Source organism: Corvus cornix, chromosome 1 (assembly GCF_000738735.6).
Source record: "Corvus cornix cornix isolate S_Up_H32 chromosome 1, ASM73873v5, whole genome shotgun sequence".
Lineage (NCBI taxonomy): Eukaryota > Metazoa > Chordata > Aves > Passeriformes > Corvidae > Corvus > Corvus cornix.
Window position 1 is genome coordinate 117,521,851 of NC_046332.1, and position 23,178 is coordinate 117,545,028.

The 23,178-nt window shown below is 54.8% G+C and overlaps 1 protein-coding gene across 8 annotated transcripts in view; it reads right to left on the bottom strand.

Moving 5' to 3' along the window:
* The window catches only part of STIM1 (stromal interaction molecule 1), a 69,489-nt gene that overhangs the window by 39,111 nt on the left and 7,200 nt on the right, over positions 1-23,178 (bottom strand). For all 8 annotated transcript variants that reach the window (XM_039554073.1, XM_039554050.1, XM_039554066.1 and 5 more), the window contains one exon: positions 4,158-4,288. In XM_039554073.1, coding sequence (XP_039410007.1) covers positions 4,158-4,205 — 48 coding nt within the window. In that variant the 5' untranslated portion in view covers positions 4,206-4,288. Of the gene's footprint in view, positions 1-4,157; positions 4,289-23,178 lie in introns of those variants that run through there.

A 23,178-nucleotide genomic window follows, 5' to 3' on the forward strand; every position in this document is an offset into this window, starting at 1 on the left:
ATCCATCACTGCCTTCGGGGGAAAAGACAAAATCATGGAATCCCAGACTGGTTTGGGTTGGAAGGGACCTTAAAGCCCACCCAGTGCCATCCCTGCCATGGCAGGGACACCTCCCACTATCACCAGATACTCCAAACCCCAGGCAGAAGAACCACTGTGCAAAGTATTGACCTACTTGCAAACCACTAAGAAGCAACACTTCCGAGTGTTAAAGATCCCACTGATCCCAGGCCTGGAGTCACCCAAAGCTCTGAGCCCTGGGCAGGGGCTGGACCAGACCATTTGCAAGGTCCCACACGGACCATCTCCAAGATCCCATCCAGATCACCCCAGCCTCAGCCAAGCTGTGAATCCATATGGACAGAAGGAAACTGTGTCAATCCCAAGTCACCCCACCAAGTTCAGGGAGAGGCAAACCATGGTCAAACCAGCCAGAAGCAGCAGGACCAGAACCACTGCTTCCAACACCAGGATGAGCTGGGGTGGCAGTGGGAAGACTTGGCTTGGGAATGCTGATGTTGGTGCTCTGGGGCCTCCAACATCAGGAAAGACATGGAGCTGCTGGAGAGAGTCCAGAGGAGGCCCTGGAGCTGCTCCAACAGCTGGAGCCCCTCTGCTCTGGAGCCAGGCTGGCAGAGCTGGGGGTGCTCACCTGGAGAAGGGAAGGATCCAGGGAGAGCTCAGAGCCCCTTGCAGGGCCTAAAGGGGCTCCAGGAGAGCTGCAGAGGGACTGGGGACAAACTCGTGAAGGCACACTCAGAAATGAGCAGATCCACGAAATGGGATTTTTGGGAGGGCTTTTTTCCACAGAATCACAGAATCTCCTGAGCTGGAGGGAACCCAAAAGGATCATCAAGCCCAAGCCCTGGCCCTGCACAGCCCCGACAATCCCACCCTGTGCCTGAGAGCATTGTCAAAACTCTCCTTGAACTCTGTTTTGTGGGGCTTTTTATCTGCAGAAATTCCAACTACTGAAGTGATTTTTCAGACCTTCCCATCCCTCCCACATCCCTGGATCTGTGCCACCCTCCCTCCCGAGCACCAGCTCCCGCTGTGCCGGAGCCAAGGGCCAGACCCGGCCACGTGCCGGGAGCTCGCTGTGCTCCCCAGCCTCAGCAGCTTTTCTGCACTACCAACTCCATCAGAATTACAGACAGCTCCTGTGTCCAAGGCCTCTTCCCGCTCAGTGACCCCAGGCAGCAAGACCAGGGATTGGGAGGAGCCAGAGAAAGACGGAGCAGCAACACAAACCTTGTTTCCTGAGGAAACCAGGCTGGCAGCATCCAAGAGCCTTGGCACCGGGAGCCCATATCCCAAACAGCCGGAGCGGCCTTTGGTGTGAGCATGGAGACAGGAATAGATCCCTAATTAGAAGATTTCCCCATAAGGGACAGTTCTTTCACTGTAATCGAGGCCACTGATGTCATCTGAAACTTCATTGAAAATTAACTTCCCAACAGGAAAACTGCAAGGATGATTTATGGACAGCATGAAATTGTGGGACAAAACTCCACCCACAATTTATTTTAAAAATACCATTGTCTGTCTGTCCCCTTCTGCCCAGGCAGGGGTTTCATTTCAAACAAAATATTCCCATGACTTACCCCCAAAGGGCAGGGGCCAAAACAGTAAATGAAAATACAAAGTTCTCAACCAACCAGAAAAATGCCCATCCCTGGAAGTGTTCCAGTCCAGGCTGGACATTGGGGCTTGAAGCAGCCCGGGACAGTGGAAAGTGTCCCTGCCATGGCAGGGGGTGGCACTGGATGGGCTTTAATGTCCCTCCCAACACAAACCATCCTGGGATTCCATGAACCCCGTAAAAGGTTTAAATTTGAGCCTCCTGCATTCTTCCCAATAATCCCCCAGCAGCTGTCCCACCGTGGCCCGGAGTTAAACCTGACTGCAGGGTCCATGTGGGGGGAGAGTGATAACCTTGACAGGGAGAACCCAGCAGGAGCCAGCTCAGAGAGGGAAATTCCTGGAATGCCTCATTCAGTGGCTCCAGAGCTCATTGAAAGGTGAACTTAATGCAACTTCAATAAAAGCTGAGCAGAGGTAAAGCAGCAACTGCATGTACGGAATCCCATGGACAGGAATCACTGAGGGTGGAAAAGACCTCCAAAATCACTGAGTCCAGCTGTAAATTGCCTCTGGCTCAGGGCAATCCCAGCACAAACAGAGGCTGGGAAGGATGGATTGGGAGCAGCTCTGGGGAGAAGGAGCTTGGGATTGGTGGGGAGAAGCTCCACAAGCCCAGCCACAAGTGCTGGGACCCGAAATCCCCATGGATCCCAGGCTGATCCCCCAGTGCAGGCAGCAGGAAAGGATTGGGTTCTGCCTGTCTGCCCCACTCAGGCTGGACAGTCCTTTCCATGGGGAAATTTTCCCAATATCCACCCTGAGCCTCCCCTGGCCCAGCCTGAGGCCGTTCCCTCTCCTCCTGTCCCTGTTCCCTGCGAGCAGAGCCCGACCCCCCCGGCTGCCCCCTCCTGTCAGGGACTTGTGCAGAGCCACAAGGTCCCCCCTGAGCCTCCTTTGCTCCAGCCTGAGCCCTGTCAGCCTCTCCTGGTGCTCCAGCCCCTTTTCCCAGCCCTGCTGCCCTCCTAAAAGCCAAGGAGAGGAGCTGGGAGCAGGAGCAGGAGCAGCCCTGCAAGGGCTCAGCACTGCTCAGATCCAGCTCGGAGGGGCTTGAGGAGCAGCTGTAACAGCACCAAGGCAGCGATTCTGGAGCCTCTTAGGAAACCCCATTGAATCCCTCCCACCCTGGCTGTGTCTCTGTGCCAAGGCTCTGAGCACACATTCCCAGCAGTGTTGTATACCAGGAGTTCCCAACAACTCCGGTGGGAGTGAGGGCAAGACTTGCTCAGAGACATAAAACTGCCAGTTCTGCCCAACCCTAAGGACACGAGGCTTATTCGAATGTAATGCCAAGGAGCAGCACACATGGGCTGAACTGGGCTGCCCGAGGCTGCCCCAGTCCCTGGGAGAGGCTGAGTTGCAGCTCCAGCCACTCAGTGCAGGGAACTGCCTCCAGGGAAAACACCTCATGTGGTGGAGGAAATGCAACTGGAAGCTTTTCAACTGTTTTCATTACTCAGTCAAGTGGGATTGAGGCAGAGGGAACAGCCCTCCAAGCTGGGAACAGCCACCCAAAACCAGCAGCTCCTGGCACCAGGGGCCTGTGCCGTGTCCCTGGGGACTGTCACCACTCCAGAGGAACATTGTGATGGCTGGAGTTGCAAGAGCAGCTGGGGCTGCCCCTGGATCCCTGGCAGTGGCCAAGGCCAGGCTGGACATTGGGGCTTGGAGCAGCCTGGCACAGTGGGAGGTGTCCCTGCCATGGCAGGGGTGGCACTGGATGGGCTTTGAGGTCCCATCCAGCCCAAACCAGTCTGGGATTCTGTGACCTGGGACTGCAGAATTACCTGTGAGTGCCAGCAGATCCCTGCACCTACGTGCTTCCTTTCAGCCTCCAACACTTTGATTTTCCTGTTTGGCTGCCAGCTCTCCCTGGAAGACAGAATTCCTCACCTCCAACGAGCTCCCACCACAACTGAGGCAACATTACAAAGAGCTTTCCCTTTTCCAGCAGACTCTTATTTCCATCAGTGCTCATGTAAACAAAGAACAACAGCTTCCTTTCTCTTCAATCCTTTATCAGCTAAAATGTCCAAGGCTGACACAACAAAAAGCTGCTCCTTTTTTCGAAGTGAGCACACACGGACTGGAACTGTTTTAGCTGGGTGCTGGAAGAATGTAGTAAATATAAAATCATGGAATGGTATGGGTTCGGAGGGACATTTAAGATCATTTCATTCCACCCCTGCCATGGGCAGGGACACCTTCCACTATCCCAGGCTGCTCCAAGCCCCAATGTCCAGCCTGGCCTTGAACACTTCCAGGGATGGGGCAGCCACAGCTTCTGTGGACAACAATAAAGTGGCTACAAACCCCCAGCAGTGAGGAAAAGCCCCCGCCAGCACTGATGACAGTGTTGAGACCGCTTGGATCATCTCGAGGTGACATGTGGCCTCTGTGATGAGGAGGAGGTACCAAGCCCAACTCCAGGCCCTGGCCACACCAGGCTGACCATGAGAGCTGCCTCCAGCACTGGCCTGGCCAGGGCACTGGGCCCAGCCCAGCCCCAGACTGACCTCGTCGCTCTCCTCCACGTCCACGTTGCCGTTGGCGTCATCGTCCATCTGTTTGTGGATGTTGCGCACGGCCTCGAAGCTGAGCTGCTCGTCCTCATCGTGGCACAGGGCCTTGTCGATGCGGCAGAACTCTGCTGGGAGCAAAGAGCAGCAGTCAGGCAGTGAGTGGGACAGAGCACCGACACCACGGGCACTTCCCAGGGAACGGGGCCGCTGCGGGAGCCACGGCAGGCTGGGGCAGCAGCACAGCCCCCGGCCCGCACGGGGCAGGGCAGGGCAGGGCAGGGCAGGGCAGGGCTGCTCCTCTCGCCCCAATCCCGCCGCCTTCCCACCCGGGACAGCTCCCCCAGCAGGGGCTGGCTCCTGCCCACGCCCCCAGCTCCACGTCTCCCTTGGAGGTTGTTGGTGTTGGCACTGCTGCAGCCGGGATGTGTGCAGAGGATGAGCTGTGTGTTTGTAAAACACGGCAATTAAAAACCCTTCCCTCCTTCCTGATTAGGGAACGGGCTTTTCTGGCTGCTTTTCACATTGTTTTCTACTTTCCAAGACTAACACTTTAAGTTTTGCTGCGTGCCCAAGTCCATGCAAGCACCCATGGGGGCCGATCCAGCCCTCCCAGGGCACTGCCAGGTGGTGACCTAGGGATGGGGAATCCTGAGGGACCTGGCTGGGTTGGAGAGCCGGGACCATGCCAAGGCCATGGAGTTCACCAGGGCCAAGTGCAAGGTGCTGCACAGGCTGGGAGAGCAGGGGGTGTTCACCTGGAGAAGAGAGACCTCAGAGCCCCTTGCAGTGCCTCAAGAGGCTCCGGGAGAGCTGGAGAGGGACTGGGACAAGGGAATGGCTTCCCACCGGACAATGATGAAGCCTCCTGCAGAGGCAGGGCTGGTGTCCTGCTGCTTCCCAAACCTCGGAAGTTTATTCCATGCTAATTCACAGCTGTCCATGCGGCCAGGGGAGTCCAGCAGCCCTGTGAACTGGTGACCAAACCAGTGAGTGAACTGGGAACCTTTCCCAGGGCTCTCCTCTCCCCCAGGCCACTCCTGGCCAGCTGCTGAAGGATGCTAGCAGCGGTAAGGCACGCCGGGAATCACATGGACCTCAGAACACTGAAGGCCCTGAGGTTGATGTGGAGAGATTTGGGGTTCCTCTCCTACCCTGCAATAGTTTTCTCCACAGTCACTGCAAGAAGAGCTCAGAACTTCGGGCTGAGCCTTGCTGTGCTGGCTCCTCCTGTTATCTCCGAGGCAGTGAGCAGGGACACAAGATGGTCTCTGTGTTTATGCTGCCCTTGGACCTGATTCCAGAAGGAAAAATGAAGCCAGGCTAAAAGATATCTCCCAAAATATTCCACGGTTATCTTGTTCTGAGCCTGTGCTTGTTGTTACAGGGAAGAGCGTGGCAACGCTGTCGCAAAGTTTGGATTCTAGGAAGGGAAGGTCGTGTTATTGTAAGAATGGGTTTATTCAGATTAACACCCTCCTGACCACGGAACTCCTGAGCCCTGGCTCACGTCTGTCCAAGGGGTTCAACCAGGGCAAGAGACCTGAAGGGATGAAGTATGGAAGGGATGAAGGACTGGGGGAGTCAAGGATTGAGGGGATCCTGCCCAGATTTCCTGCCACCTCAAGGACAGCTCTTGGGTATTTCCAGCAAAAATGCCAGCAGTGAAGATCGACTGAGAGCAGCAGCAAGAGCAATAAAACAAGGCCTAAGAGCTGCCAAGTGCTGATAACCAACTACACCATCAAGAGCAATCAAACCAAAAGCAGGGAGGAATTTGGTGCTTTCATCAAGACTAGAAAGAGCCTGAATATGGGGCACAAGTGATTTAATCAGCAGATGACTCTGAACTGGTAACAGAATGGTCCCAAAATTGCAGCAGCCAGGATGGGCTATTCCCCTCCCTGTTATCTCCCTTCCTCTCCCTGTTATCTCCACAGGCTGCAGCTGCAGTAATACCCAAATGAAGGAACAAAGACCAGCACCAGCCACTTTGCCTAAGACTGACGCAAGATTAAGCCTAAAGATCATAGCACAAAATCATCCTTGGGTGGGAAGGGACCTTAAAGCTCATCCACACCTTCCACTATCCCAGGCTGCTCCAAGCCCTGTCCAGCCGGGCCTGGAATACTGCTATCAGGCTATTCCAGCACACCTTCAGCGAAAAACGCCTCAAAATTAGTGTGAAATTGGCTTTATTTAAGTAAATCTCCCTCTCCAGCAGGCCCAGCCCTGATTTTTGCTCCTACAGCTTTTCCCCAAGAGACACTTGCTGCCTGGTCCTCTCTAGGGCTGGGACTCCAGGCGTCCTTAGGAACAACACCATCATCTTCACTGCCACCCCGTCTCTCTGGGTCATCGGCAACCTTTTGTCTCCACCTCGCTGTTTGGTGCCTCCAGGCCTGGTCTTTATCGCCCCACTATCAACTCGATGGCTGCATCTGCCCGGCCTTGCAGAACAAAGAGTCCCTTGTCCCTCCCAAGGGGTGTCCTTGATGGGCCATTAACCTGGGCACATCAACACGGGCCGGCCCCCCATCCCTCCTGTCCCTCCTGCCGGCCCCATATCCCTCCTGCCGCCCTCCTGTCCCTCCTGCTGGCCCCCTGTCCCTCCTGCCGGCCCCACATCCCTCCTGCCGGCCCCCTGTTCCTCCTGCTGGCCCCACATCTCTCCTGCTGGCCGCTCATCCCTCTTGCCAGCCCCACATCCCTCCTGCTGGCCCCACATCCCTCCTGCCGGCCCCACATCCCTCCTGCTGGCCCCACATCCCTCCTGCCGGCCCCACATCCCTCCTGCCGCCCTCCTGTCCCTCCTGCCGGCCCCACATCCCTCTTACTGGCCCCACATCCCTCCTGCCGGCCCCTCATCCCTCCTGTCCCTCCTGCCGGCCCCACATCCACCCTCCCCTCGGGGCTCGCTGTCCCCACCAAAGGCACTTTGCAAGGAGCAGCCTCAAAGGTGCCACCACCCAGATCTTCAATGGACACTGAGGCCTAAGTGCTAAAGTAGAGCTGGAATTTCATGGAATCATCGAGGCTGGAAAAGCCCTTGGACACCACGGAGTCCAACTGTTCCCCTGTGCCCACGTCCCCAGGTGCCACATCCACAGGGCTGCGAAATCCATCCAAGGAGGTGACTCCACCACTGCCCTGGGCAGCTGTGCCAGGGCTGGACAACATTTTCCATTAAGGAATTCTCCCCAGTATCCAACCCGAACCTCCCCAGTGCAATTTGAAGCCATTTCCATCCAGCACGGAAGGCAGTTTGGGGTGGTTTTACAGCAGCTGACAAAGGTGTGTCTTACGGTGGTCCCGGCTGGCACAAGCTGCCCAGAGAAGCTGCAGAGGCTCCAGCCATGGAGACACCCAGAACTCAACGGGACACGGCCCTGGACCAGCAGCTCTGGGCAGCTCTACCTGGGCAGGGCTGGAGAGGACGAACTCCAGAGCTGCCCTGTAACACCATTTCATTCCAGACCTTTCCTTTCTCATGGGAGATTCCCTCTGACGAGAATTTTGTTTGTTTAATTTCCCCTAATTTCCTTCTGCGAGGTCCCATTATCTTCAATAACGCCCCAAGCTCGTTAACTGCAGCAGCAGCAGCAGCAGCAGCCGCTGTGGGGCCAGCACTAAACAGCAGCTTAATTATTACAGTTGTCATTTACATAACTGGCTTTTATAAACACCGGGAGGGCAGCCAAGGAAAAAAGCCCTATATTTGGGGAAAAAGGACTGTTTACATATTTCACCCATGTAAACAAGGGCTTGGATGAACTTCCGTGCTCAGGGTTCCTCCCCTGGAACTCTGGGTTTCAATTAAAAAATGCCAAGGACAACTTCAGGAATTTTAATGAAAGCATTACACTGGGAGGGATGTATCCAGAGATTTCCATTCCCTCTGGAGGGGTAAGGAATAGCAAGGGGAACCCTGGGAACCCTGACATCTTGCAAAGCTGCAGAGCAGCAGCACAGAGAACAAGGCTAAAAGGGTACAGTAATAATCCTGGGCTTCCAGCTCTAATTCCCAAACAGCAGAGCCTGATGGAGCTACGAGAGTATCCAGGCATTCCCACTGTCAGGAAAGTACTCAGAGTGTTTTCATACTTCAAGCTGACACCGTACAGCTGGAAATTGTTTACTACAGAGAGAACTGTCAGACTCCAGGTCTAACACACCACACTTGGCCACACGCACATGTAAAATTCACATATAAATCCTTGGGTTTTTTTAAAAAAGATATGGATTTATTGAACAGAATTGGGATTTTAGCACATGCTCATTTTCCTATTCCTTTTGACCTACTTTCTCTGGCAAACTCCTTCCCTGGGAGGTGCAGAGTCAGGGCACCAAGTCTTGCCCTGGAAGGCAGCAACCCAGAGGGCAGGGCTGGATGGGAGATTGGGCAGGAATTGTTCCCTGCGAGGGTGGGCAGGCCCTGGCACAGGGTGCCCAGAGCAGCTGGGGCTGCCCCTGGATCCCTGGCAGTGCCCAAGGCCAGGCTGGACATTGGGGCTTGGAGCAGCCTGGCACAGTGGGAGGTGTCCCTGCCATGGCAGGGGTGGCACTGGATGGGCTTTAAGATCCCTCCCAACGCAAATCAACCTGGGATTCCAGTGCCCAACATGGATCTCATCCATGTCCCCACCCCCCTTAGAGCCTGGGAAGTCCCACAGTGATTCTCGCAGCAGTTTTGAGATATAGAACCTGGCAGCTGAAGGGAGTTTGCTCACTGCAGACAAAGGAGAGCATTCAAGCATCTGCTCAACAAGGAATTACTCCTGTGCTCTTGCTCCTGTGTTCCCATTGCCCCCGGGACAGTGGGGTCTGGAGCAGTCCAACAGGAATTCACTGCACTCCATTTTTTCACTTCATGGAATCCCACATTGGTTTGGGTTGGGAGGGACCTTAAAGCCCATCCAGTGCCACCCCAGCCAGTCCCAGGTTGCTCCAACCTTCAGTGACTACGGAAGTTTTAGCAGGAGTTCAAAGAGGCTTTTTTCCTCTAAGGGAGCACCTTGCACGACACAAAAAACCAAACCCTTGTACCCAACTCAGATTAAACAGTCTGGAAAAAATGTAAATCCAAGCAGAGGTTGGACTGTTTGATCTCTGAGAGAGTTTTGAAGAAGTACCAACGCCCTCGGGTGTCTCTGCTGGAAGGTCCAACCCTAAACGTTCACAAACCATTTAATAACAGTGCCCAGGGAAACAGACTGTACCCAGTTCCCGGGGCCAAATCTGTCTCCTTTGTTCTGGAAGTCCCCTGATGTCTCTGGATCAGCATGACAAAGCCACACAGGGTCACACAGATGCAGGAGGAAGCCCTGTGTGATCCGGGGAGCCTCCAGCACCACCGCAGCTGAACACAGCCACAGGAAGGAATTAAGCAGCAAAGTGAGGTTATTGTACAGTCATGAACTTACACTCAATTAGAACCCTAAAATTCCTTCCCCAAATGGGCTCCTCTCCTTGGCACATGCTCAGCATTTACTTACTACCATCCATTCTCTCATCACCGAGTGCAATCAGCCTTTTTCATCCTCTCCACGCACCAATCTACTGATTTAATGCCAGCCCATTGCTTCCCAGCACCCTCCCCCTTCCCCGCAGCAGCACAGCCCTTTGATCCCCGGCTTCCACCCAGTCCCCTCCACCGGAACTTTGTCACCCTCCTGTTCTTCGAGTGCTTCACTCCTTCCACCCCACTAGAACAACACACCCCCCCAAATCAGACACAACTCCCAAAAAACAAGGCTGTTTTCTGTTGGAGTGGGAAGCACATGCCACCATCCGATGCCATCCCAACCCATCCCAGGATCTGCCTGTCCTGGCAGTGCCCACCCCTCCTCCCGCCCATGCTGTCCCAGAACACGATCCACTTTATCTGTGAACAACCACCCCATCTCCAGCAGAGTTTTTGGGAATGACTCCACCCTCCCTAGAGCAGATCTGGGCACCCTGGCTTGGGTGCTCTGGCCTCCAAGCGCCAACTTCACCCATTTCCTTCCGGAGGGATCTTTGTTTGCTTTCCTCAGGCCCAAGGACTGTGGGTATTTCTCCTGGGCTGAACAAATAAGATAGTAGAGGCTGTTTTGGTACCACCCTGTCAGGCACAGCGGCTCTGCCCACGAGCAGCTCCAAAATACGTCAGGGCCTCTCTGGAGAAGCAGCAGAAGCCAAAATATCCCGTGGGCAGGGAAGTTCTAAGGAGCTGAAATAACTGGAGATTGGGTTACTTCATAACCATAAACCAAGTAATCTGACTGCTGCTGACACATTCCTGCCCTGCTGCGCAGAACAAAACTGAATCACTCAAACTGCAGCCACAGCCAGGGCCATCCAAAACTGATGGGAGAGGGACTTCTCAGAGGGGCAGACAGTGACAGGACATGGGGGAATGGTTTTAAACTAAGAGAGGAGACAGTTAGATTGGAGACGAGACTGGGGGGAAGTTCTTCCCTGTGAGGGTGGGGAGGCCCTGGCCCAGAGAAGCTGTGGCTGCCCCATCCCTGGAAGTGTCCAAGGATGGGATCTGGAGCCACCTGGGACAGTGGAAGGTGTCCCTGCCCACGGCAGGTGATGGCACCAGAGGAGCTTTGTAGTTCCTGCCAACTCAAACCACTGCAGGATTCTGTGATTCTGTGAGTTGGGAATGCTCTGCAGAACCCTGGCAGTGCTGGGGGCAGGTGGGGGCACAGACAGAGCTGTGCACCAGAGGAATCCATGGGACTGGACAATCCTGAGGCACCTGCTCCAGTTCCCAGGGACCCAGGATCAACATTCCTGCCCTGCAAAGAGACACGATTATCCCATGGCCCACACCAGCTTTCCAGTTGATTTTCACACAATCCCAAAATGGTTTGGGTTGGGAAGAACTTCAAAGATCATCGAGTCTCACCCCTGCCATGGCAGGGACATCTCCCACTGTCCCAGGCTGCACCAAGCCCCAATGTCCAGCCTGGCCTTGGGCACTGCCAGGGATCCAGGGGCAGCCACAGCTTCTGTTCTATGTACTCTGAAAGATTCCCAGTGAGGGGTGGGAAGAAATCCAAGTGCCTCTGAGCCCCCGTCCCAGCCGTGAGTCACCGCTCCAGGCAGCCCCAGCCCACGGCACCGAGCGCCGGCTGCCACACACCGGGATCCAAGCTCATAATCACTGAGTGAAAGAGAAACTGCCAAAGTCAGGAAACCACAGAATGGATGAGTGAGTCATCCCTGCCTGAAAAATTGAAGGCACCAGAGAAAGCTTAGAAGAAGTCAAAGACAAACCCACAACATTCCTGCAGTTCCATCCCGCCACCCCTGAGCCAGGAGATTCATTGCTGCGGCACCGCCTGCCCAAAGCCAGGGATTCCCAGCGCCAGCTCTGGGCACGGGGTGTGTGATACCCATGGCAAAAAACACCCGGAGCAGGAAGAGCCCGAGACACAGAAGCAAAAATTTTGGTAGCTCTGACAAGGTGACAGAAATACAGAATTCCCCTCTTGCTGTCAGAATTTATTGAGAAATCATAGAATGGCTGAAAGGCTCATACTGGGAGGGACCTCAAAGCCCATCCAGTCCCACCCCCTGCCATGGTCAGGGACACCTTCCACTGTCCCAGGAAGCTCCAAGCCCCATCTAAACTGGCCTCTGGCACTGGGAAGCCATTCCCTGGCTCCTGGCCCTCCAGCCCTCGTCCCCAGTCCCTCTGCAGCTCTCCTGGAGCCCCTTTAGGCCCTGCAAGGAGCTCTGAGCTCTCCCTGGAGCCTTCCCTTCTTCAGGTGAGCACCCCCACCTCTCAGAGCATCTTTGCAGCCTCCTCTGGACTCTCTCCAGCAGCTCCATGTCCATTCCAAGCTGGAGGCCTGGGATGGAGAGCTCAGAGCTGATCCAAAATTCAGGCTCACAGCCCGGTTCTGTCTCACCTTCACAGCCTCACAGGATGGCTGATGGAGCCCAGTGCCACACAAGCAATGTGGACATCCAGGAGGGCTCTTCCCTGCATTTCCTGGCCTCTTCCTGATCCTCCCCAGCAGCTCAGGCTCAGAGGACTCCCCTGGTCCCTTCCCAGACATGCTGCTGTATAATTAATCCAAGGGAAGAGGCGCCATTCCCACACTGCCATACAAGGACAGCTTCTCCCAGTTTTAGCCTTATTTATCCCTCGTGTCTCACCAAGAACTGATGATTTCCATGTTCACAGGAACCCTGGAGAGCAGGAAACAGGGTGACAACAGCCGCTGCCTTGAACATGGCACACGCTGCACAATCTGCCTTTCCTACAGCCAGAAGGAATGAGCTGCTCCCAAACCACCCACGCTGCGGGATAGGGCCCTGCTGCAGCCAGCTCGTGGCTTTCCCACCAAAGTCTTTCCCTTCCACTGAAGAACAGGACTCCAAGAGGGCAAGGCCCTGCCAGGGAGAGGTGCCGCCTGTTCCCAGATTCCTACAGCTGATCCCACAGGAAATCCCTAACCCTAACCTCAATTATCCAACCTCAACAACAGCCTGTGACCATCAGCTTGACTTCTTTGGGAATAAAAACGCTTCCCAGCGATCCCGTTATCCTTTACTTCCCCAAACTCAAGCAAAGCCACTCTCCTGTACAATTCCCTTCCCACAAGGATCAGGACAGCAGCAAAGGGGGACCTGAGGCAGATGTGGATCCTGGCACACGGTGGAGGAGAAAGTCAAAGGCATGGGAAGAAAGGGAAGGAAAGAAGCAGGAGGAGGAAGGACCTTGTGAATAAGGAACACGAGTCTGCAAAAAAGCCAAGTTTTGTTATTCTTGGTGCTCACAGACCTGCTTGGTTCCAGGCACAAAACGGCAACAGTCGGGAATCCCGGAACAAGAACAGGATCCTGGATGTGCCAGGCACTGCCTGTGCAGTGCCCTCAGCAATGGAATGCTACCAGCTCCCACCTGTGACAAGCTCCTGACATGGCAGGACAAGGGATTAGAGGTGAATGAGGAGGGAAGCGACATCTCTCAGCAGGACAGGCTGCAGGAGAGTGGTCCCACTGCTCCCGAGGGAGAATCCCAACCTCCACTCGTCCACGAGGAGGAAAAAGGCTCTTCCCAGAAAACCCCACTTTTTTCCACTGAGTGTCACTATAAAAGAGGACACCGAGCCCCAGGTACTTCCTTTCCCCACGACCAGTCCGTGCCAGGGGACACCACACAGTACAGAGCGTGACAAGCAGCAATTCAGGGGCAGCACCAGTGGCACAAATGAAAATAAATCCCTGTAGTAGCAGGCAAAGATCATCCACATTAGGAAAACAGCAGTTTTAAAATATTTTCCCTTCCCTGCCAACCAAACATGAGCACTTTGGGTTACATCAGGGCCAGGAGAATGAGAGAATCACAAAATATCTTGAGCTGGAAGGGACCCACAGGGATCACCCAGTCCCACCCCTGGCCCTGCACAGACACCCCACCAATCCCAGCCTGGGCATCCCTGGCAGCGCTGTCCAAACGCTCCTGGAGCTCTGGCAGCCTCGGGGCCGTGCCCATTCCCTGGGGAGCCTGGGCAGTGCCCAGCAGCCTCTGGGGGAAGAACCTTTCCCTGCTCTCAGCCTGAGCCTGCCCTGGCCCAGCTCCAGCCACTCCCTCAGGTAGAAAAAAATCATCTGTGGATAGGATGGGCAAACAGCAATGATCCCAAAGGTGCTGGCACAAGGCAGGTGTTCCTGAATTCTAATCCTTTCACCCCAAAGTGAGAGCTGCTGTTCTTTAATCCAGTGGGAAAATGAGAAGCCCCCCTCTCTGAGCAGCACCGTGCTGGCAGTGAACGAGCCCTGCCTGCCTGCCTGGAGCTGAGCTGGTGCTGCCTCACTGAAAAGGTTGTTACTAAAAAAACAATTGAAAAAGAAAGACTTGAAATGAGTCACTGTGGAACCAGGGTTAAATTGGGAATTTTATGGTTTGCTACACTGGAAGATGGAAATGCTGCTTTTGGAGGAGAGAGTGGGGAGATTCACTCCTCAGATAAGAAACACCTCTCCTCAAGTGGCTGTTTTCTGAGGGTGACCAGGAAAGAGGAACTTGCTAGAACAGATACAGATAGAGCAGCACTGCAGCCCTGAGGCTCCTCATCCCAGCAGGGTCCCAGCAGTGCTGGGGCAGCAGAAGGTGACACAATACACGAGGTGTCAGCTCTAGGCCATGAAACCTGAGGGGTGGGAGAAGGAGCTGCCAAAACCAGAAGGGAATCCCAGAATCCCTGAGGCTGGAAAAGCCCTCCCAGCCCAGCCAGGCCCAGCTGTGCCCGATGCCCACCTTGTCCCCAGCCCAGAGCACTGAGTGCCACCTCCAGCCCTTCCTGGGACACCTCCAGGGATGGGCACTCCAAACCTCCCTGGGCAGCCCCTGCCAAGGCCTGACCTCCCTTTCCATAGGGAAATTCCTGCTGCTGTCCAACTTGAGCCTCCGCTGGCCCAGCCTGAGGCCGTTCCTTCTTGTCTTGTCAAGGGGGAAGGAGAGAAGGAAGGGAAGAGGGAAGGAGGGAATGCTTTCTAGTGATGACAAATGTGATTCCATCAGCTCAGCAGCTCCTGAAACCTCACCCTTGGCCTGAAAAATCCACATGGAGAGGCAGCTCCCACAGCTGGCTTTTCCCTGAGGACCAGGAGACACACGGCCACTTGTGCTTTAGAACAGCAGGGATTTCAGAGTGATCCCAAACCTCAGATGCTCCTTCCCTGAACACAGACTTTCCAAAATCCTCCAGGCAGTAATAAAGAGGCTTTAAAAGACAAGCTGGGAACTCCTTGGACAACATACTCTTCACCCTCAGCACTCAGGGAAGAGCTCTGGCGTGATGCAATCCCTGCTGCAGTTCAGCACTTTAAACTGATGTTGTGTAAGCAAAAACCCAAGGAAGGAAACCCCCAAACCCTTCCTGAGCCCAGCTCCAGTGCCACCACAGCTGCTGCTCCACTGCCTGTGCTAAACCCAGCTTAACCCTCCCCGAGCCTGCCCAGAGTCACCTGGGAACATAGAGTGTAGAATGTGCAGAAAATCCTCAGTTTGAGCAGATTTGGGGTTCCCTCCCAGAAGGGCAGCTCACCTTTTCCCCATCATTCCTAAGCCATGATTTAGCTGTGGCTTCCCCCCAGCAGCTGGAGAGGCACTGCAGGGTTTGGAACACGCCCTTGTCCCGAGCCCTGTGTGGAGAGGAGTCAGTTTTAGGGAAGTTGAGGCAGGAAAGGGGCAATTTTCCAAACCCCAGTGACTGGCAGTCAGACTATGACAGCCCAACCATGGAATTCCAGACTGGTTTGGGTTGGCAAGGACATTAAGGTCCATCCAGTGCCACCCCTGCCATGGGCAGGGACACCTCCCACTGTCCCAGGCTGCTCCAAGCCCCAATGTCCAGCCTGGCCTTGGACACTGCCAGGGATCCAGGGGCAGCCCCAGCTGCTCTGGGCACCCTGTGCCAGGGCCTGCCCACCCTCCAGGGAAGAACTTCTTCCCAAGAACCCCTAATCTATCCCTGCCCTCTGTCCCTTGTACCTGCACATGCACCTTTTACTGTCCCAAGTGCCCCATGAGGCCCCAGGGCTGTGGGATGGGGGTTCCAGGTGCTATTTCCACCTGCCCCATGGCTCACTGCATGCCCAGACCCCACCCTCCCTGCTGCCTGCCCCACAGAGCTCCGTGATCCGTGTCCCCCTGTTATTCCCAAGCGCCGAGGAGCCATTCGAGGAGCCATTCAGAGCACCCTGGGCACGGAGCCAGGTGAGCAGGGTTGGGCCTGACCCCGTCACCACTGGAGCTGAACAAACAGATCCTTCCCACAGCCAGTAAGTCAGTAAGAAAATGCCCCACGGAGGTTCAATGAGAGGATAAATCACTCGGGAAGGGGATGGCAGAGGCTGCTGTGAGGGGCCCGAGCCGCGGCCCCAAAGCCGGTGGCCCCGGCACGAATCCACGGCACAGCCAGTGCTTGGAGCAGAGCAAACAAATAAATTCCTCAGGCACCTTCCTCAGCACTCCATAAATCCTGCAGGCACACGGAGGCAGAAGGTGGGAGCTGTGTGCACAGCTGAGCCCCGAGCAGCTGCTGCTCACGGAGCCGTTCCCAGCACGGCTTCAGGCCTGGTTTGGGATTACAATGGCTCTCTCTCCCCTCACACCCCTGGCAGAGCCTGGGATCACAAAGCACAAATGGAAGAGCTGTGAGTGCTCAGAGGGGGCTCAGTGCCATGGAGGGGGGCTCAGGGAATGGGATCCCACTCCTTGTTCCCATCCCATCCAGAGGGCTGGACATGCTGCACTGGGAATATTCCCTGTGGGAACAGTGCCCTTGGAGTAACAGCTCTCTCTCAAGGAGCTCTCTTGGAACTTGCAAGCCCCTCAGCAAAGCAGTCTGAGAGTGGAACACACAGACTGCAGGACAGAAAGCCCAAGTTGGATCAAACAGCAGCCTGGGAGAGTCTGGGACCAAGCCGGGAACCAAGCGCAGCGTCCGTGGCTGCCATGAACACAGAACCCTTCATTTACTGGAGATTAATGAGAGACCAGCACAGCTTCCAGCGAGCTGAGGCTGCCTCGGAGATGTGCTGCAAATCAGAGAAAGCAGCCTTGACTTATTAAAAGAGATTCTTATCCCCAAACAAGTGGGAGGGACCAAGACTTTCTGCACGACATCAAACACCAAACTTGAGAAAACAGCAGCTTTCCATGTGCAAATTAAAAGTAAAATATTGTCATTACTGCACAACAAAAAGACTTAACAGAATGTTACTAGTGACACAAACAGCTTAAAAGTTAAATTCTAAAAAATTCTGCACCTGGTTTCTTCTTAAAAGAGACACAGAAATCCACCCAGTGCCACCCCTGCCATGGCAGGGACACCTCCCACTGTCCCAGACTGCTCCAAGCCCCAATGTCCAGCCTGGCCTTGGGCACTGCCAGGGATCCAGGGGCAGCCCCAGCTGCTCTGGGCACCCTGTGCCAGGGCCTGCCCACCCTCCAGGGAACAATTCCTCCCAATCTCCCATCCAGCCCTGCCCTCTGGCACTGGGAAGCCATTCCCTGGCTCCTGGCCCTCCAGCCCTTGTCCCCAGTCCCTCTGCAGCTCTCCTGGAGCCCCTTTAGGCCCTGCAAGGGGCTCTGAGCTCTCCCTGGAGCCTTCCCTTCTCCAGGTGAGCACCCCCAGCTCTCCCAGCCTGGCTGCAGCTCTGTGGCCTCTCTGGGCTCTCTCCAGCAGCTCCAGGTCCTTCCTGTCCTGGGAGCCCCAATCTGGAGCAGCTCTGCTGTGGGGTCAGCCCAGGGCAAGGGGACTCTGGGGCTGGAGCTGCTGTTCCTGCTGGAGGAGAGCAGAGCCCATCCCAGCCAATCCCACTCCCCAGATCACCTCACTGGAAGCTCTATTTGCCAAGAGTTTTGGCAACTTCACTTGGAGGGAAAAAAGCATTTGTGGGGAAAAATGAATGTTACTTTTTCAGTCTTATATTTTCAGGCTACATCAGCTGATCAGCACATCAGCTGATCTGAAAAAAATCCCCAAAACCCATAAAAGGAAGTTGAGTTTCTCTCTATCAGCTCTCCTGACCAGCACCAGCACAGGACACAGCCACAGGCTGTACTGGTGATATTTCTTTCCCAAGAGCAGAAGTGTCACTCACCTCTGCAGCATTTCCCCCCCAGCCAGAACACACAGGACTAAGCTTAGCCATCGTTAGGCCACAGATAAATCCCTCATAACCCCTGTCCTTTCCCAGGGCCAAGGAGGCACCAGCAAACCAAACCTACAAAGAGCTCTGCATTCATCCAAATCTGACTCCTTAAACTCATTATTCGGGGCTAATTCCTTGCAGCTCTTCCAAGACCGGAGGAGCAGCAGCCCTGGGATCTGAGGAGCAACACTTGAGTACGCTGGGCTGTAGAAATCCTGTCAGTGTGTGAAATTCTGGGTTATTTCTGTGCTGACTCAGTGTTCAGCACCAGCCACAGCCACGTTTAAGGACTGTGTTTACCAAAGGGATAACTCTGGCTACCAGGGAAGCTGCCTGCCAAATCCTAACACAAACACACAGGTGACTCAGGAAGACGAGCCCAGACTCCTCTGGATCTTTTTTAATACCTCATTAATCAGGAAAAAAACCACTCTATACCCTCCAGGCAGAAAATATTCCTTCCAGCAGCAGCATGAAGGGGAAAAGGAGCCACAAGCTTTCCTCCCTCCTCTGCTGCAAAAAAAGGCAACTTCCCTGCAGCTTCCCTGAAAATTCTTGTCCAAACCACTTACAAGCAGCACAGGTTGCCAGGGCAGGGATTGAATCACGTCCCTGGACAGATTTAACAGCCCTGTGGATGTGGCACTTGGGGACATGGGTTAGCTGAACTCTGCAAGGGCTTTTCCAACCTAAATAATTCCATGATCCTCTCCACTAAACTCAGCCCTTTCTCACCTTGTGCACCAAAGCCTTCACGAGTATTTCTACCAACACTCACACAAAGACTCTGCTGAACAATAAAACCTTTTTCCTCCTTCTTTCCAACACAAACTCCCTTGTTTCTTTAGGACAGTTGTGTCCTGGTGCAATGTCTGAGAAACCCCAGCAGTGCAGGTGCAACCAACCTGGTCTGCCGTGAGCAGGCACAAGTGACTTTCCTTAAGGATTTGGTCATTTCAGAGGAATTCAGCCACAGAATCATTTCGATTGGAAAGCTCTCCTAGATCATCAAGACCAACCTCGCTCCAGCAGCTCCATGTCCTTCTGATGTTGGACCAGGCCTGGGGCAGCTCTGCAGGTGGGGTCTCACCCAAGCAGGGCAGAGGGGCAGAATCCCAATCCCTTTCCTGCTGCCCATGCTTGGGATCTGTGGACCACAGCACACAGGGCTGGGATGAGTTGATTTGAAGGGTCACAGATCCCCCCTCTTGGCTGTTAAGGATCAAACACTGAACTCCTGTTCTCTTCCCTCCCTGGCACACACACGGCAGGTCCGAGGTGCCTGATCCCACCAGTGGCAGATTCCAGGCAGATCCATGTGTCCCCAGCCCCGCTGGGAGCCCGGAGTGAGCAGCAGAGCTCAGCCTGGGAAGTGCTGATTCCCAACCCCTGCCTGCTGCTCCGTCTGGGCACATCTCCAGAGGGCTGGGAGGACTCTGGCCCAGGGGAAGAGGGGATGCACACCAAGGTGCTCAATTAACTCCCAGAGCCAGGGCAGGTCTCAGCAAACCCCCAGCCCTCCTGGGAATGCTGGATGTGCCACAGGCTGGGCCACCACACTGCCCTTGAGAGGGTCCCAAGTCCCTGCTCTGCCAGGTGACTTCCAGCACAGCAGTGACATCTCTGCACTTTAATCCTGCCTTGGGAACAGGAAGCCTGGTGCTCCCACATCCCACAGCACCACAAGGTTAAACAACCCAGAGCCATGAGGAACCCCGAGGAGCTGGATGTGACATTCCTGCCGCAGGTGTTTGGCAGGCACTGGAGAAGCCACCTGAGTTTGAACCACGGAGCAAGACTTGGGTGTGGTTTAGCAATTCCTGTTCCCTGAGTGAACAGCAGCTGGAGTTTCCCCCAAAACCAAAGGAATCACGAGAATGAACCCATTTTCAGTGGGAATAAGGATGAGGTGGGGTGAAATGTCCCCCTTTTCCCACATCTCAGGCAACCTCCGCCCCAGTTCCAATGCTCCTGGCAGGATCCAAGAGCAGCACATCCCACATCCCTGTGGGCACAGCAGGGCTGTGCTGATCCCTGCCTTTCCTGCTGCTTTTCCCATGTAGAGCTCGGCTGTGTCCTGGATCCTCCCCATGCTCCCAGTCTCAGCCCCTCGGGAGGGCACCAGGACCATCACGATACTGGGATTTGGGGCTCCCTGTGCTCAGGGTGCCTGTGCAGAGCCCAAATTGCTCTTCCAAAACCCTGAGTGGTGCCAACACAGCAAAGAGCCAAAGGTACTGCACAAATCCCAGCTGGGATAAGGTGGGACAGCAGGATACCTACTCCCAGCAGAGTCCCAGGGAGCGGGAAAGCATCTCAGCCATTTCACCTTGTTAGGCTGAGCAGCTGAAAATAGCCCAGGGATGAAAAACAAACCAGCTGGACAAGTTCTCCAAAGCAGGAGGCTCCGGCCAGCAGCGAGCGGAGCCCTGTCCTGCCCAAAGCTCTGTCCTGCCCCTGCCCAGAGCTCTGTCAGCCCTGTCCTGCCCAAAGCTCTGTCCTGCCCCTGCCCAGAGCTCTGTCAGCCCTGTCCTGCCCAGAGCTCTGTCCTGCCCCTGCCCAGAGCTCTGTCAGCCCTGTCCTGCCCAAAGCTCTGTCCTGCCCCTGCCCAGAGCTCTGTCAGCCCTGTCCTGCCCAGAGCTCTGTCCTGCCCCTGCCCAGAGCTCTGTCAGCCCTGTCCTGCCCAGAGCTCTGTCCTGCCCTGAGCTCAAGGGGTCACTGCCGAAGGAGCATCCCCCAGGCCAGCCTGCAGGAAGGAAGGGGTGGCAGGGAGAGCACTGCTCCATCCAACACCTCTGAAGATATCCATCTCGCAGGATGGCACAGGAATGCCAGACATTCCAGTTATGGGCTCTGACACGACAAACTCCAAGGGCTGAGCCTCACCCTTTGAAGCATGAAATATTTTTTTCTCCTTTCCCAAGAGGAAAAATAAAAGATGGGAGAAAAAATAACCAGCAACTCCACTTCTCACACCAAGTGCTGTCAGGAACACTTCTCTAGGAATCATCCTGCAGTGTGGGAGAACAGCACCAAGTGACCCCCGTATCCCTTTCCACCCTTTTGTGTTAATTATACGGCAAATGAAATGAGGAACAGGAAAACCTGTTTATCTCCAAAACACAGAGTGCAAATCTCCAGGAAACAGCGTGGTCCACGAGAAACCTCTGAGAGCAGCAGGAGCAGAGGCCAGGAGGACAGTGCTTGGGGTGGGACAGGGACAGCCCCACGGTGAGATGAGAACAGCCTTGGGATGAGATGGGATGAGGACAGCCCCCTCTGCCAGGTGTGCTGCCATCACCACTCCCACAAAACCACCAGCATCTCCAAGTTAGTTTCCACACTTCCCGGTTTCACAGTTTTGGAGTGTGTCCTCTTTCATCCAGAGGCCCTCCAGGACACAGCTTAATTAACTGACTGTCCCCTCAGCAGGCCAGGCTGCAGGAGTGCCACCTCCATCTGCCATCCCTGAGGGAAGCTGAGGAACCTCCTCATCTTGCCAGCACTGCAGCAGGGTGTCCCACTCACACCTCTCGGGACACCCACAGCCAGAGCCAGCCTGGGCCCCGGGAGGGAGCTGGGAAGCTAAAAAGTCTGAGATACTGGGCATCAGAACAGAGCAGAGATGGGGCTGCCCTGGCAGAGCCTGGCACAGTCCAACCCCCCTGGGAGCATCACCAGCTGTGCTGGGTTTGTGCCCCAGTCCTGGCTGGGGACAAACTGACCTGAACCTCCAGGCAGAGCCACCTGGATCCACATATCCCACAGACAAGAGCACGGCATGGACAAGAACTTCCTTCCTGATGCTTCCACAGGTTTGACAAGCAAACAAAACCTCCTCCTGATTCTGTGGTTTGCAGGCCAGACCCACCGTGAAACCCCGGGAACATGGAACCGCTCCGAGATGCTCAGACCCTTCATCAGCCCTTGCCCCACCAACACTCCATCCCTGCTTGCTTTCCTTTCACCTCCCACAAGCACTGCCACTGCTGAGGGGCCCGACTCGGATCCAGCCCCAGGAATGCCAGCCAGAGGAGGAGGCTGGGAGGCTCCAGGAGATGGGATCACTTCCCTCAGCAGCAACCCCTGAGCGCAGCCCCATCAGGTGGGAGAAGCCATCACACATGGGATTAAGAGGGAATAACCCTTCACAGCCTGCCTGGCCTGCAGGTCTCCTCACCTCACCTGCAGTCCTGGAGCTGCTCTGTGACAAGCACGAGGCCTCCAGGCCAGCATGAGATGCCAAACCTGGATTTTTGCCTTCCAAGGGCCAAGCAGCCGGAACAAACCCACCCGGGCACCCTTAACAACAGCAGCTGCTTGGAGCAGAATACTTCCAGAATTATTTCTATCCCCCCAAAAATGAGTTTCTATCCTCCATCCATCTCTATCTAGTTAAAAAATAACTTTTTTTTCCCTTTGGCTTACTCACCCATTAATTATGTCCTGGCACTCTTACAGATCTAAACACAAGCATTGCTTAGCAGCTTTAATCCTGAATTATTCCTCCCTTCCCTGCAATCCAAAGCCTCCCTTGCCTGGGAAGGGGCAGGCTGTTCCAACCAGCAGGCTGTTCCTTTGTAACTCAGAAAGGAACATTCCTCAAGTTCTCCTGTTTATTGTGTTTTTATCCTCCCAGAACAGCCAAATCTACAGCACCAGAGCTCCAAACCTGCAGAGAAGAATTAAACTGACCTTAAAACTCCGTCCTTCAGGGAAAAACAAACGCTTGGCTATAAAAATAGTGTCTTGCCCTGCAAAACGTGTGTGTGTGTTACCAAACATCCCCGTTTCCAACTGCATTGCTGCTGCTTCCACTTTCTGAGAGCCGCTGGGATCAGCAGTTCCCAAATCCCGGAGGAGGTGAAGGGATGGTGGAACTGAGAGCATGCAGAGCTCTGTGGTGGGATAAAGTGCACTTCCAGGGAAGGGCTGTATTTGCCTCTGTGGGTCCTGCAAATGTTTCTTACAGCAAACCTCAGCAAGGTGTAGAGACAGATAGATAGGTAGATAGATACATACATAGATATAGATATCTATACGGGCCAGAGGCAACCACTCGGGCTGGTCAGAGACTTCCAAGGAGCACTTGGTGGTTCCCAAAGTCAGACTCCACAGATGTCTGTGACACACAGTGAGTTAATGCATTTTCCAAAGTGGAAAAAATAGGTTACTTAAAAATAGGTCCATAATCCAAACAAACAAGCACCCCGGTACTATTTCATGGAGGGAAAACAAGCAGGCAGGGACAATCCAGGGACAGAACCACGTGCGGCTCCCGAATGACTTCCTTATGCTCCTCTGAAGGTTTTCCATCAATTGCAGGGCCAGGGACTTCGGCCAGGACTGC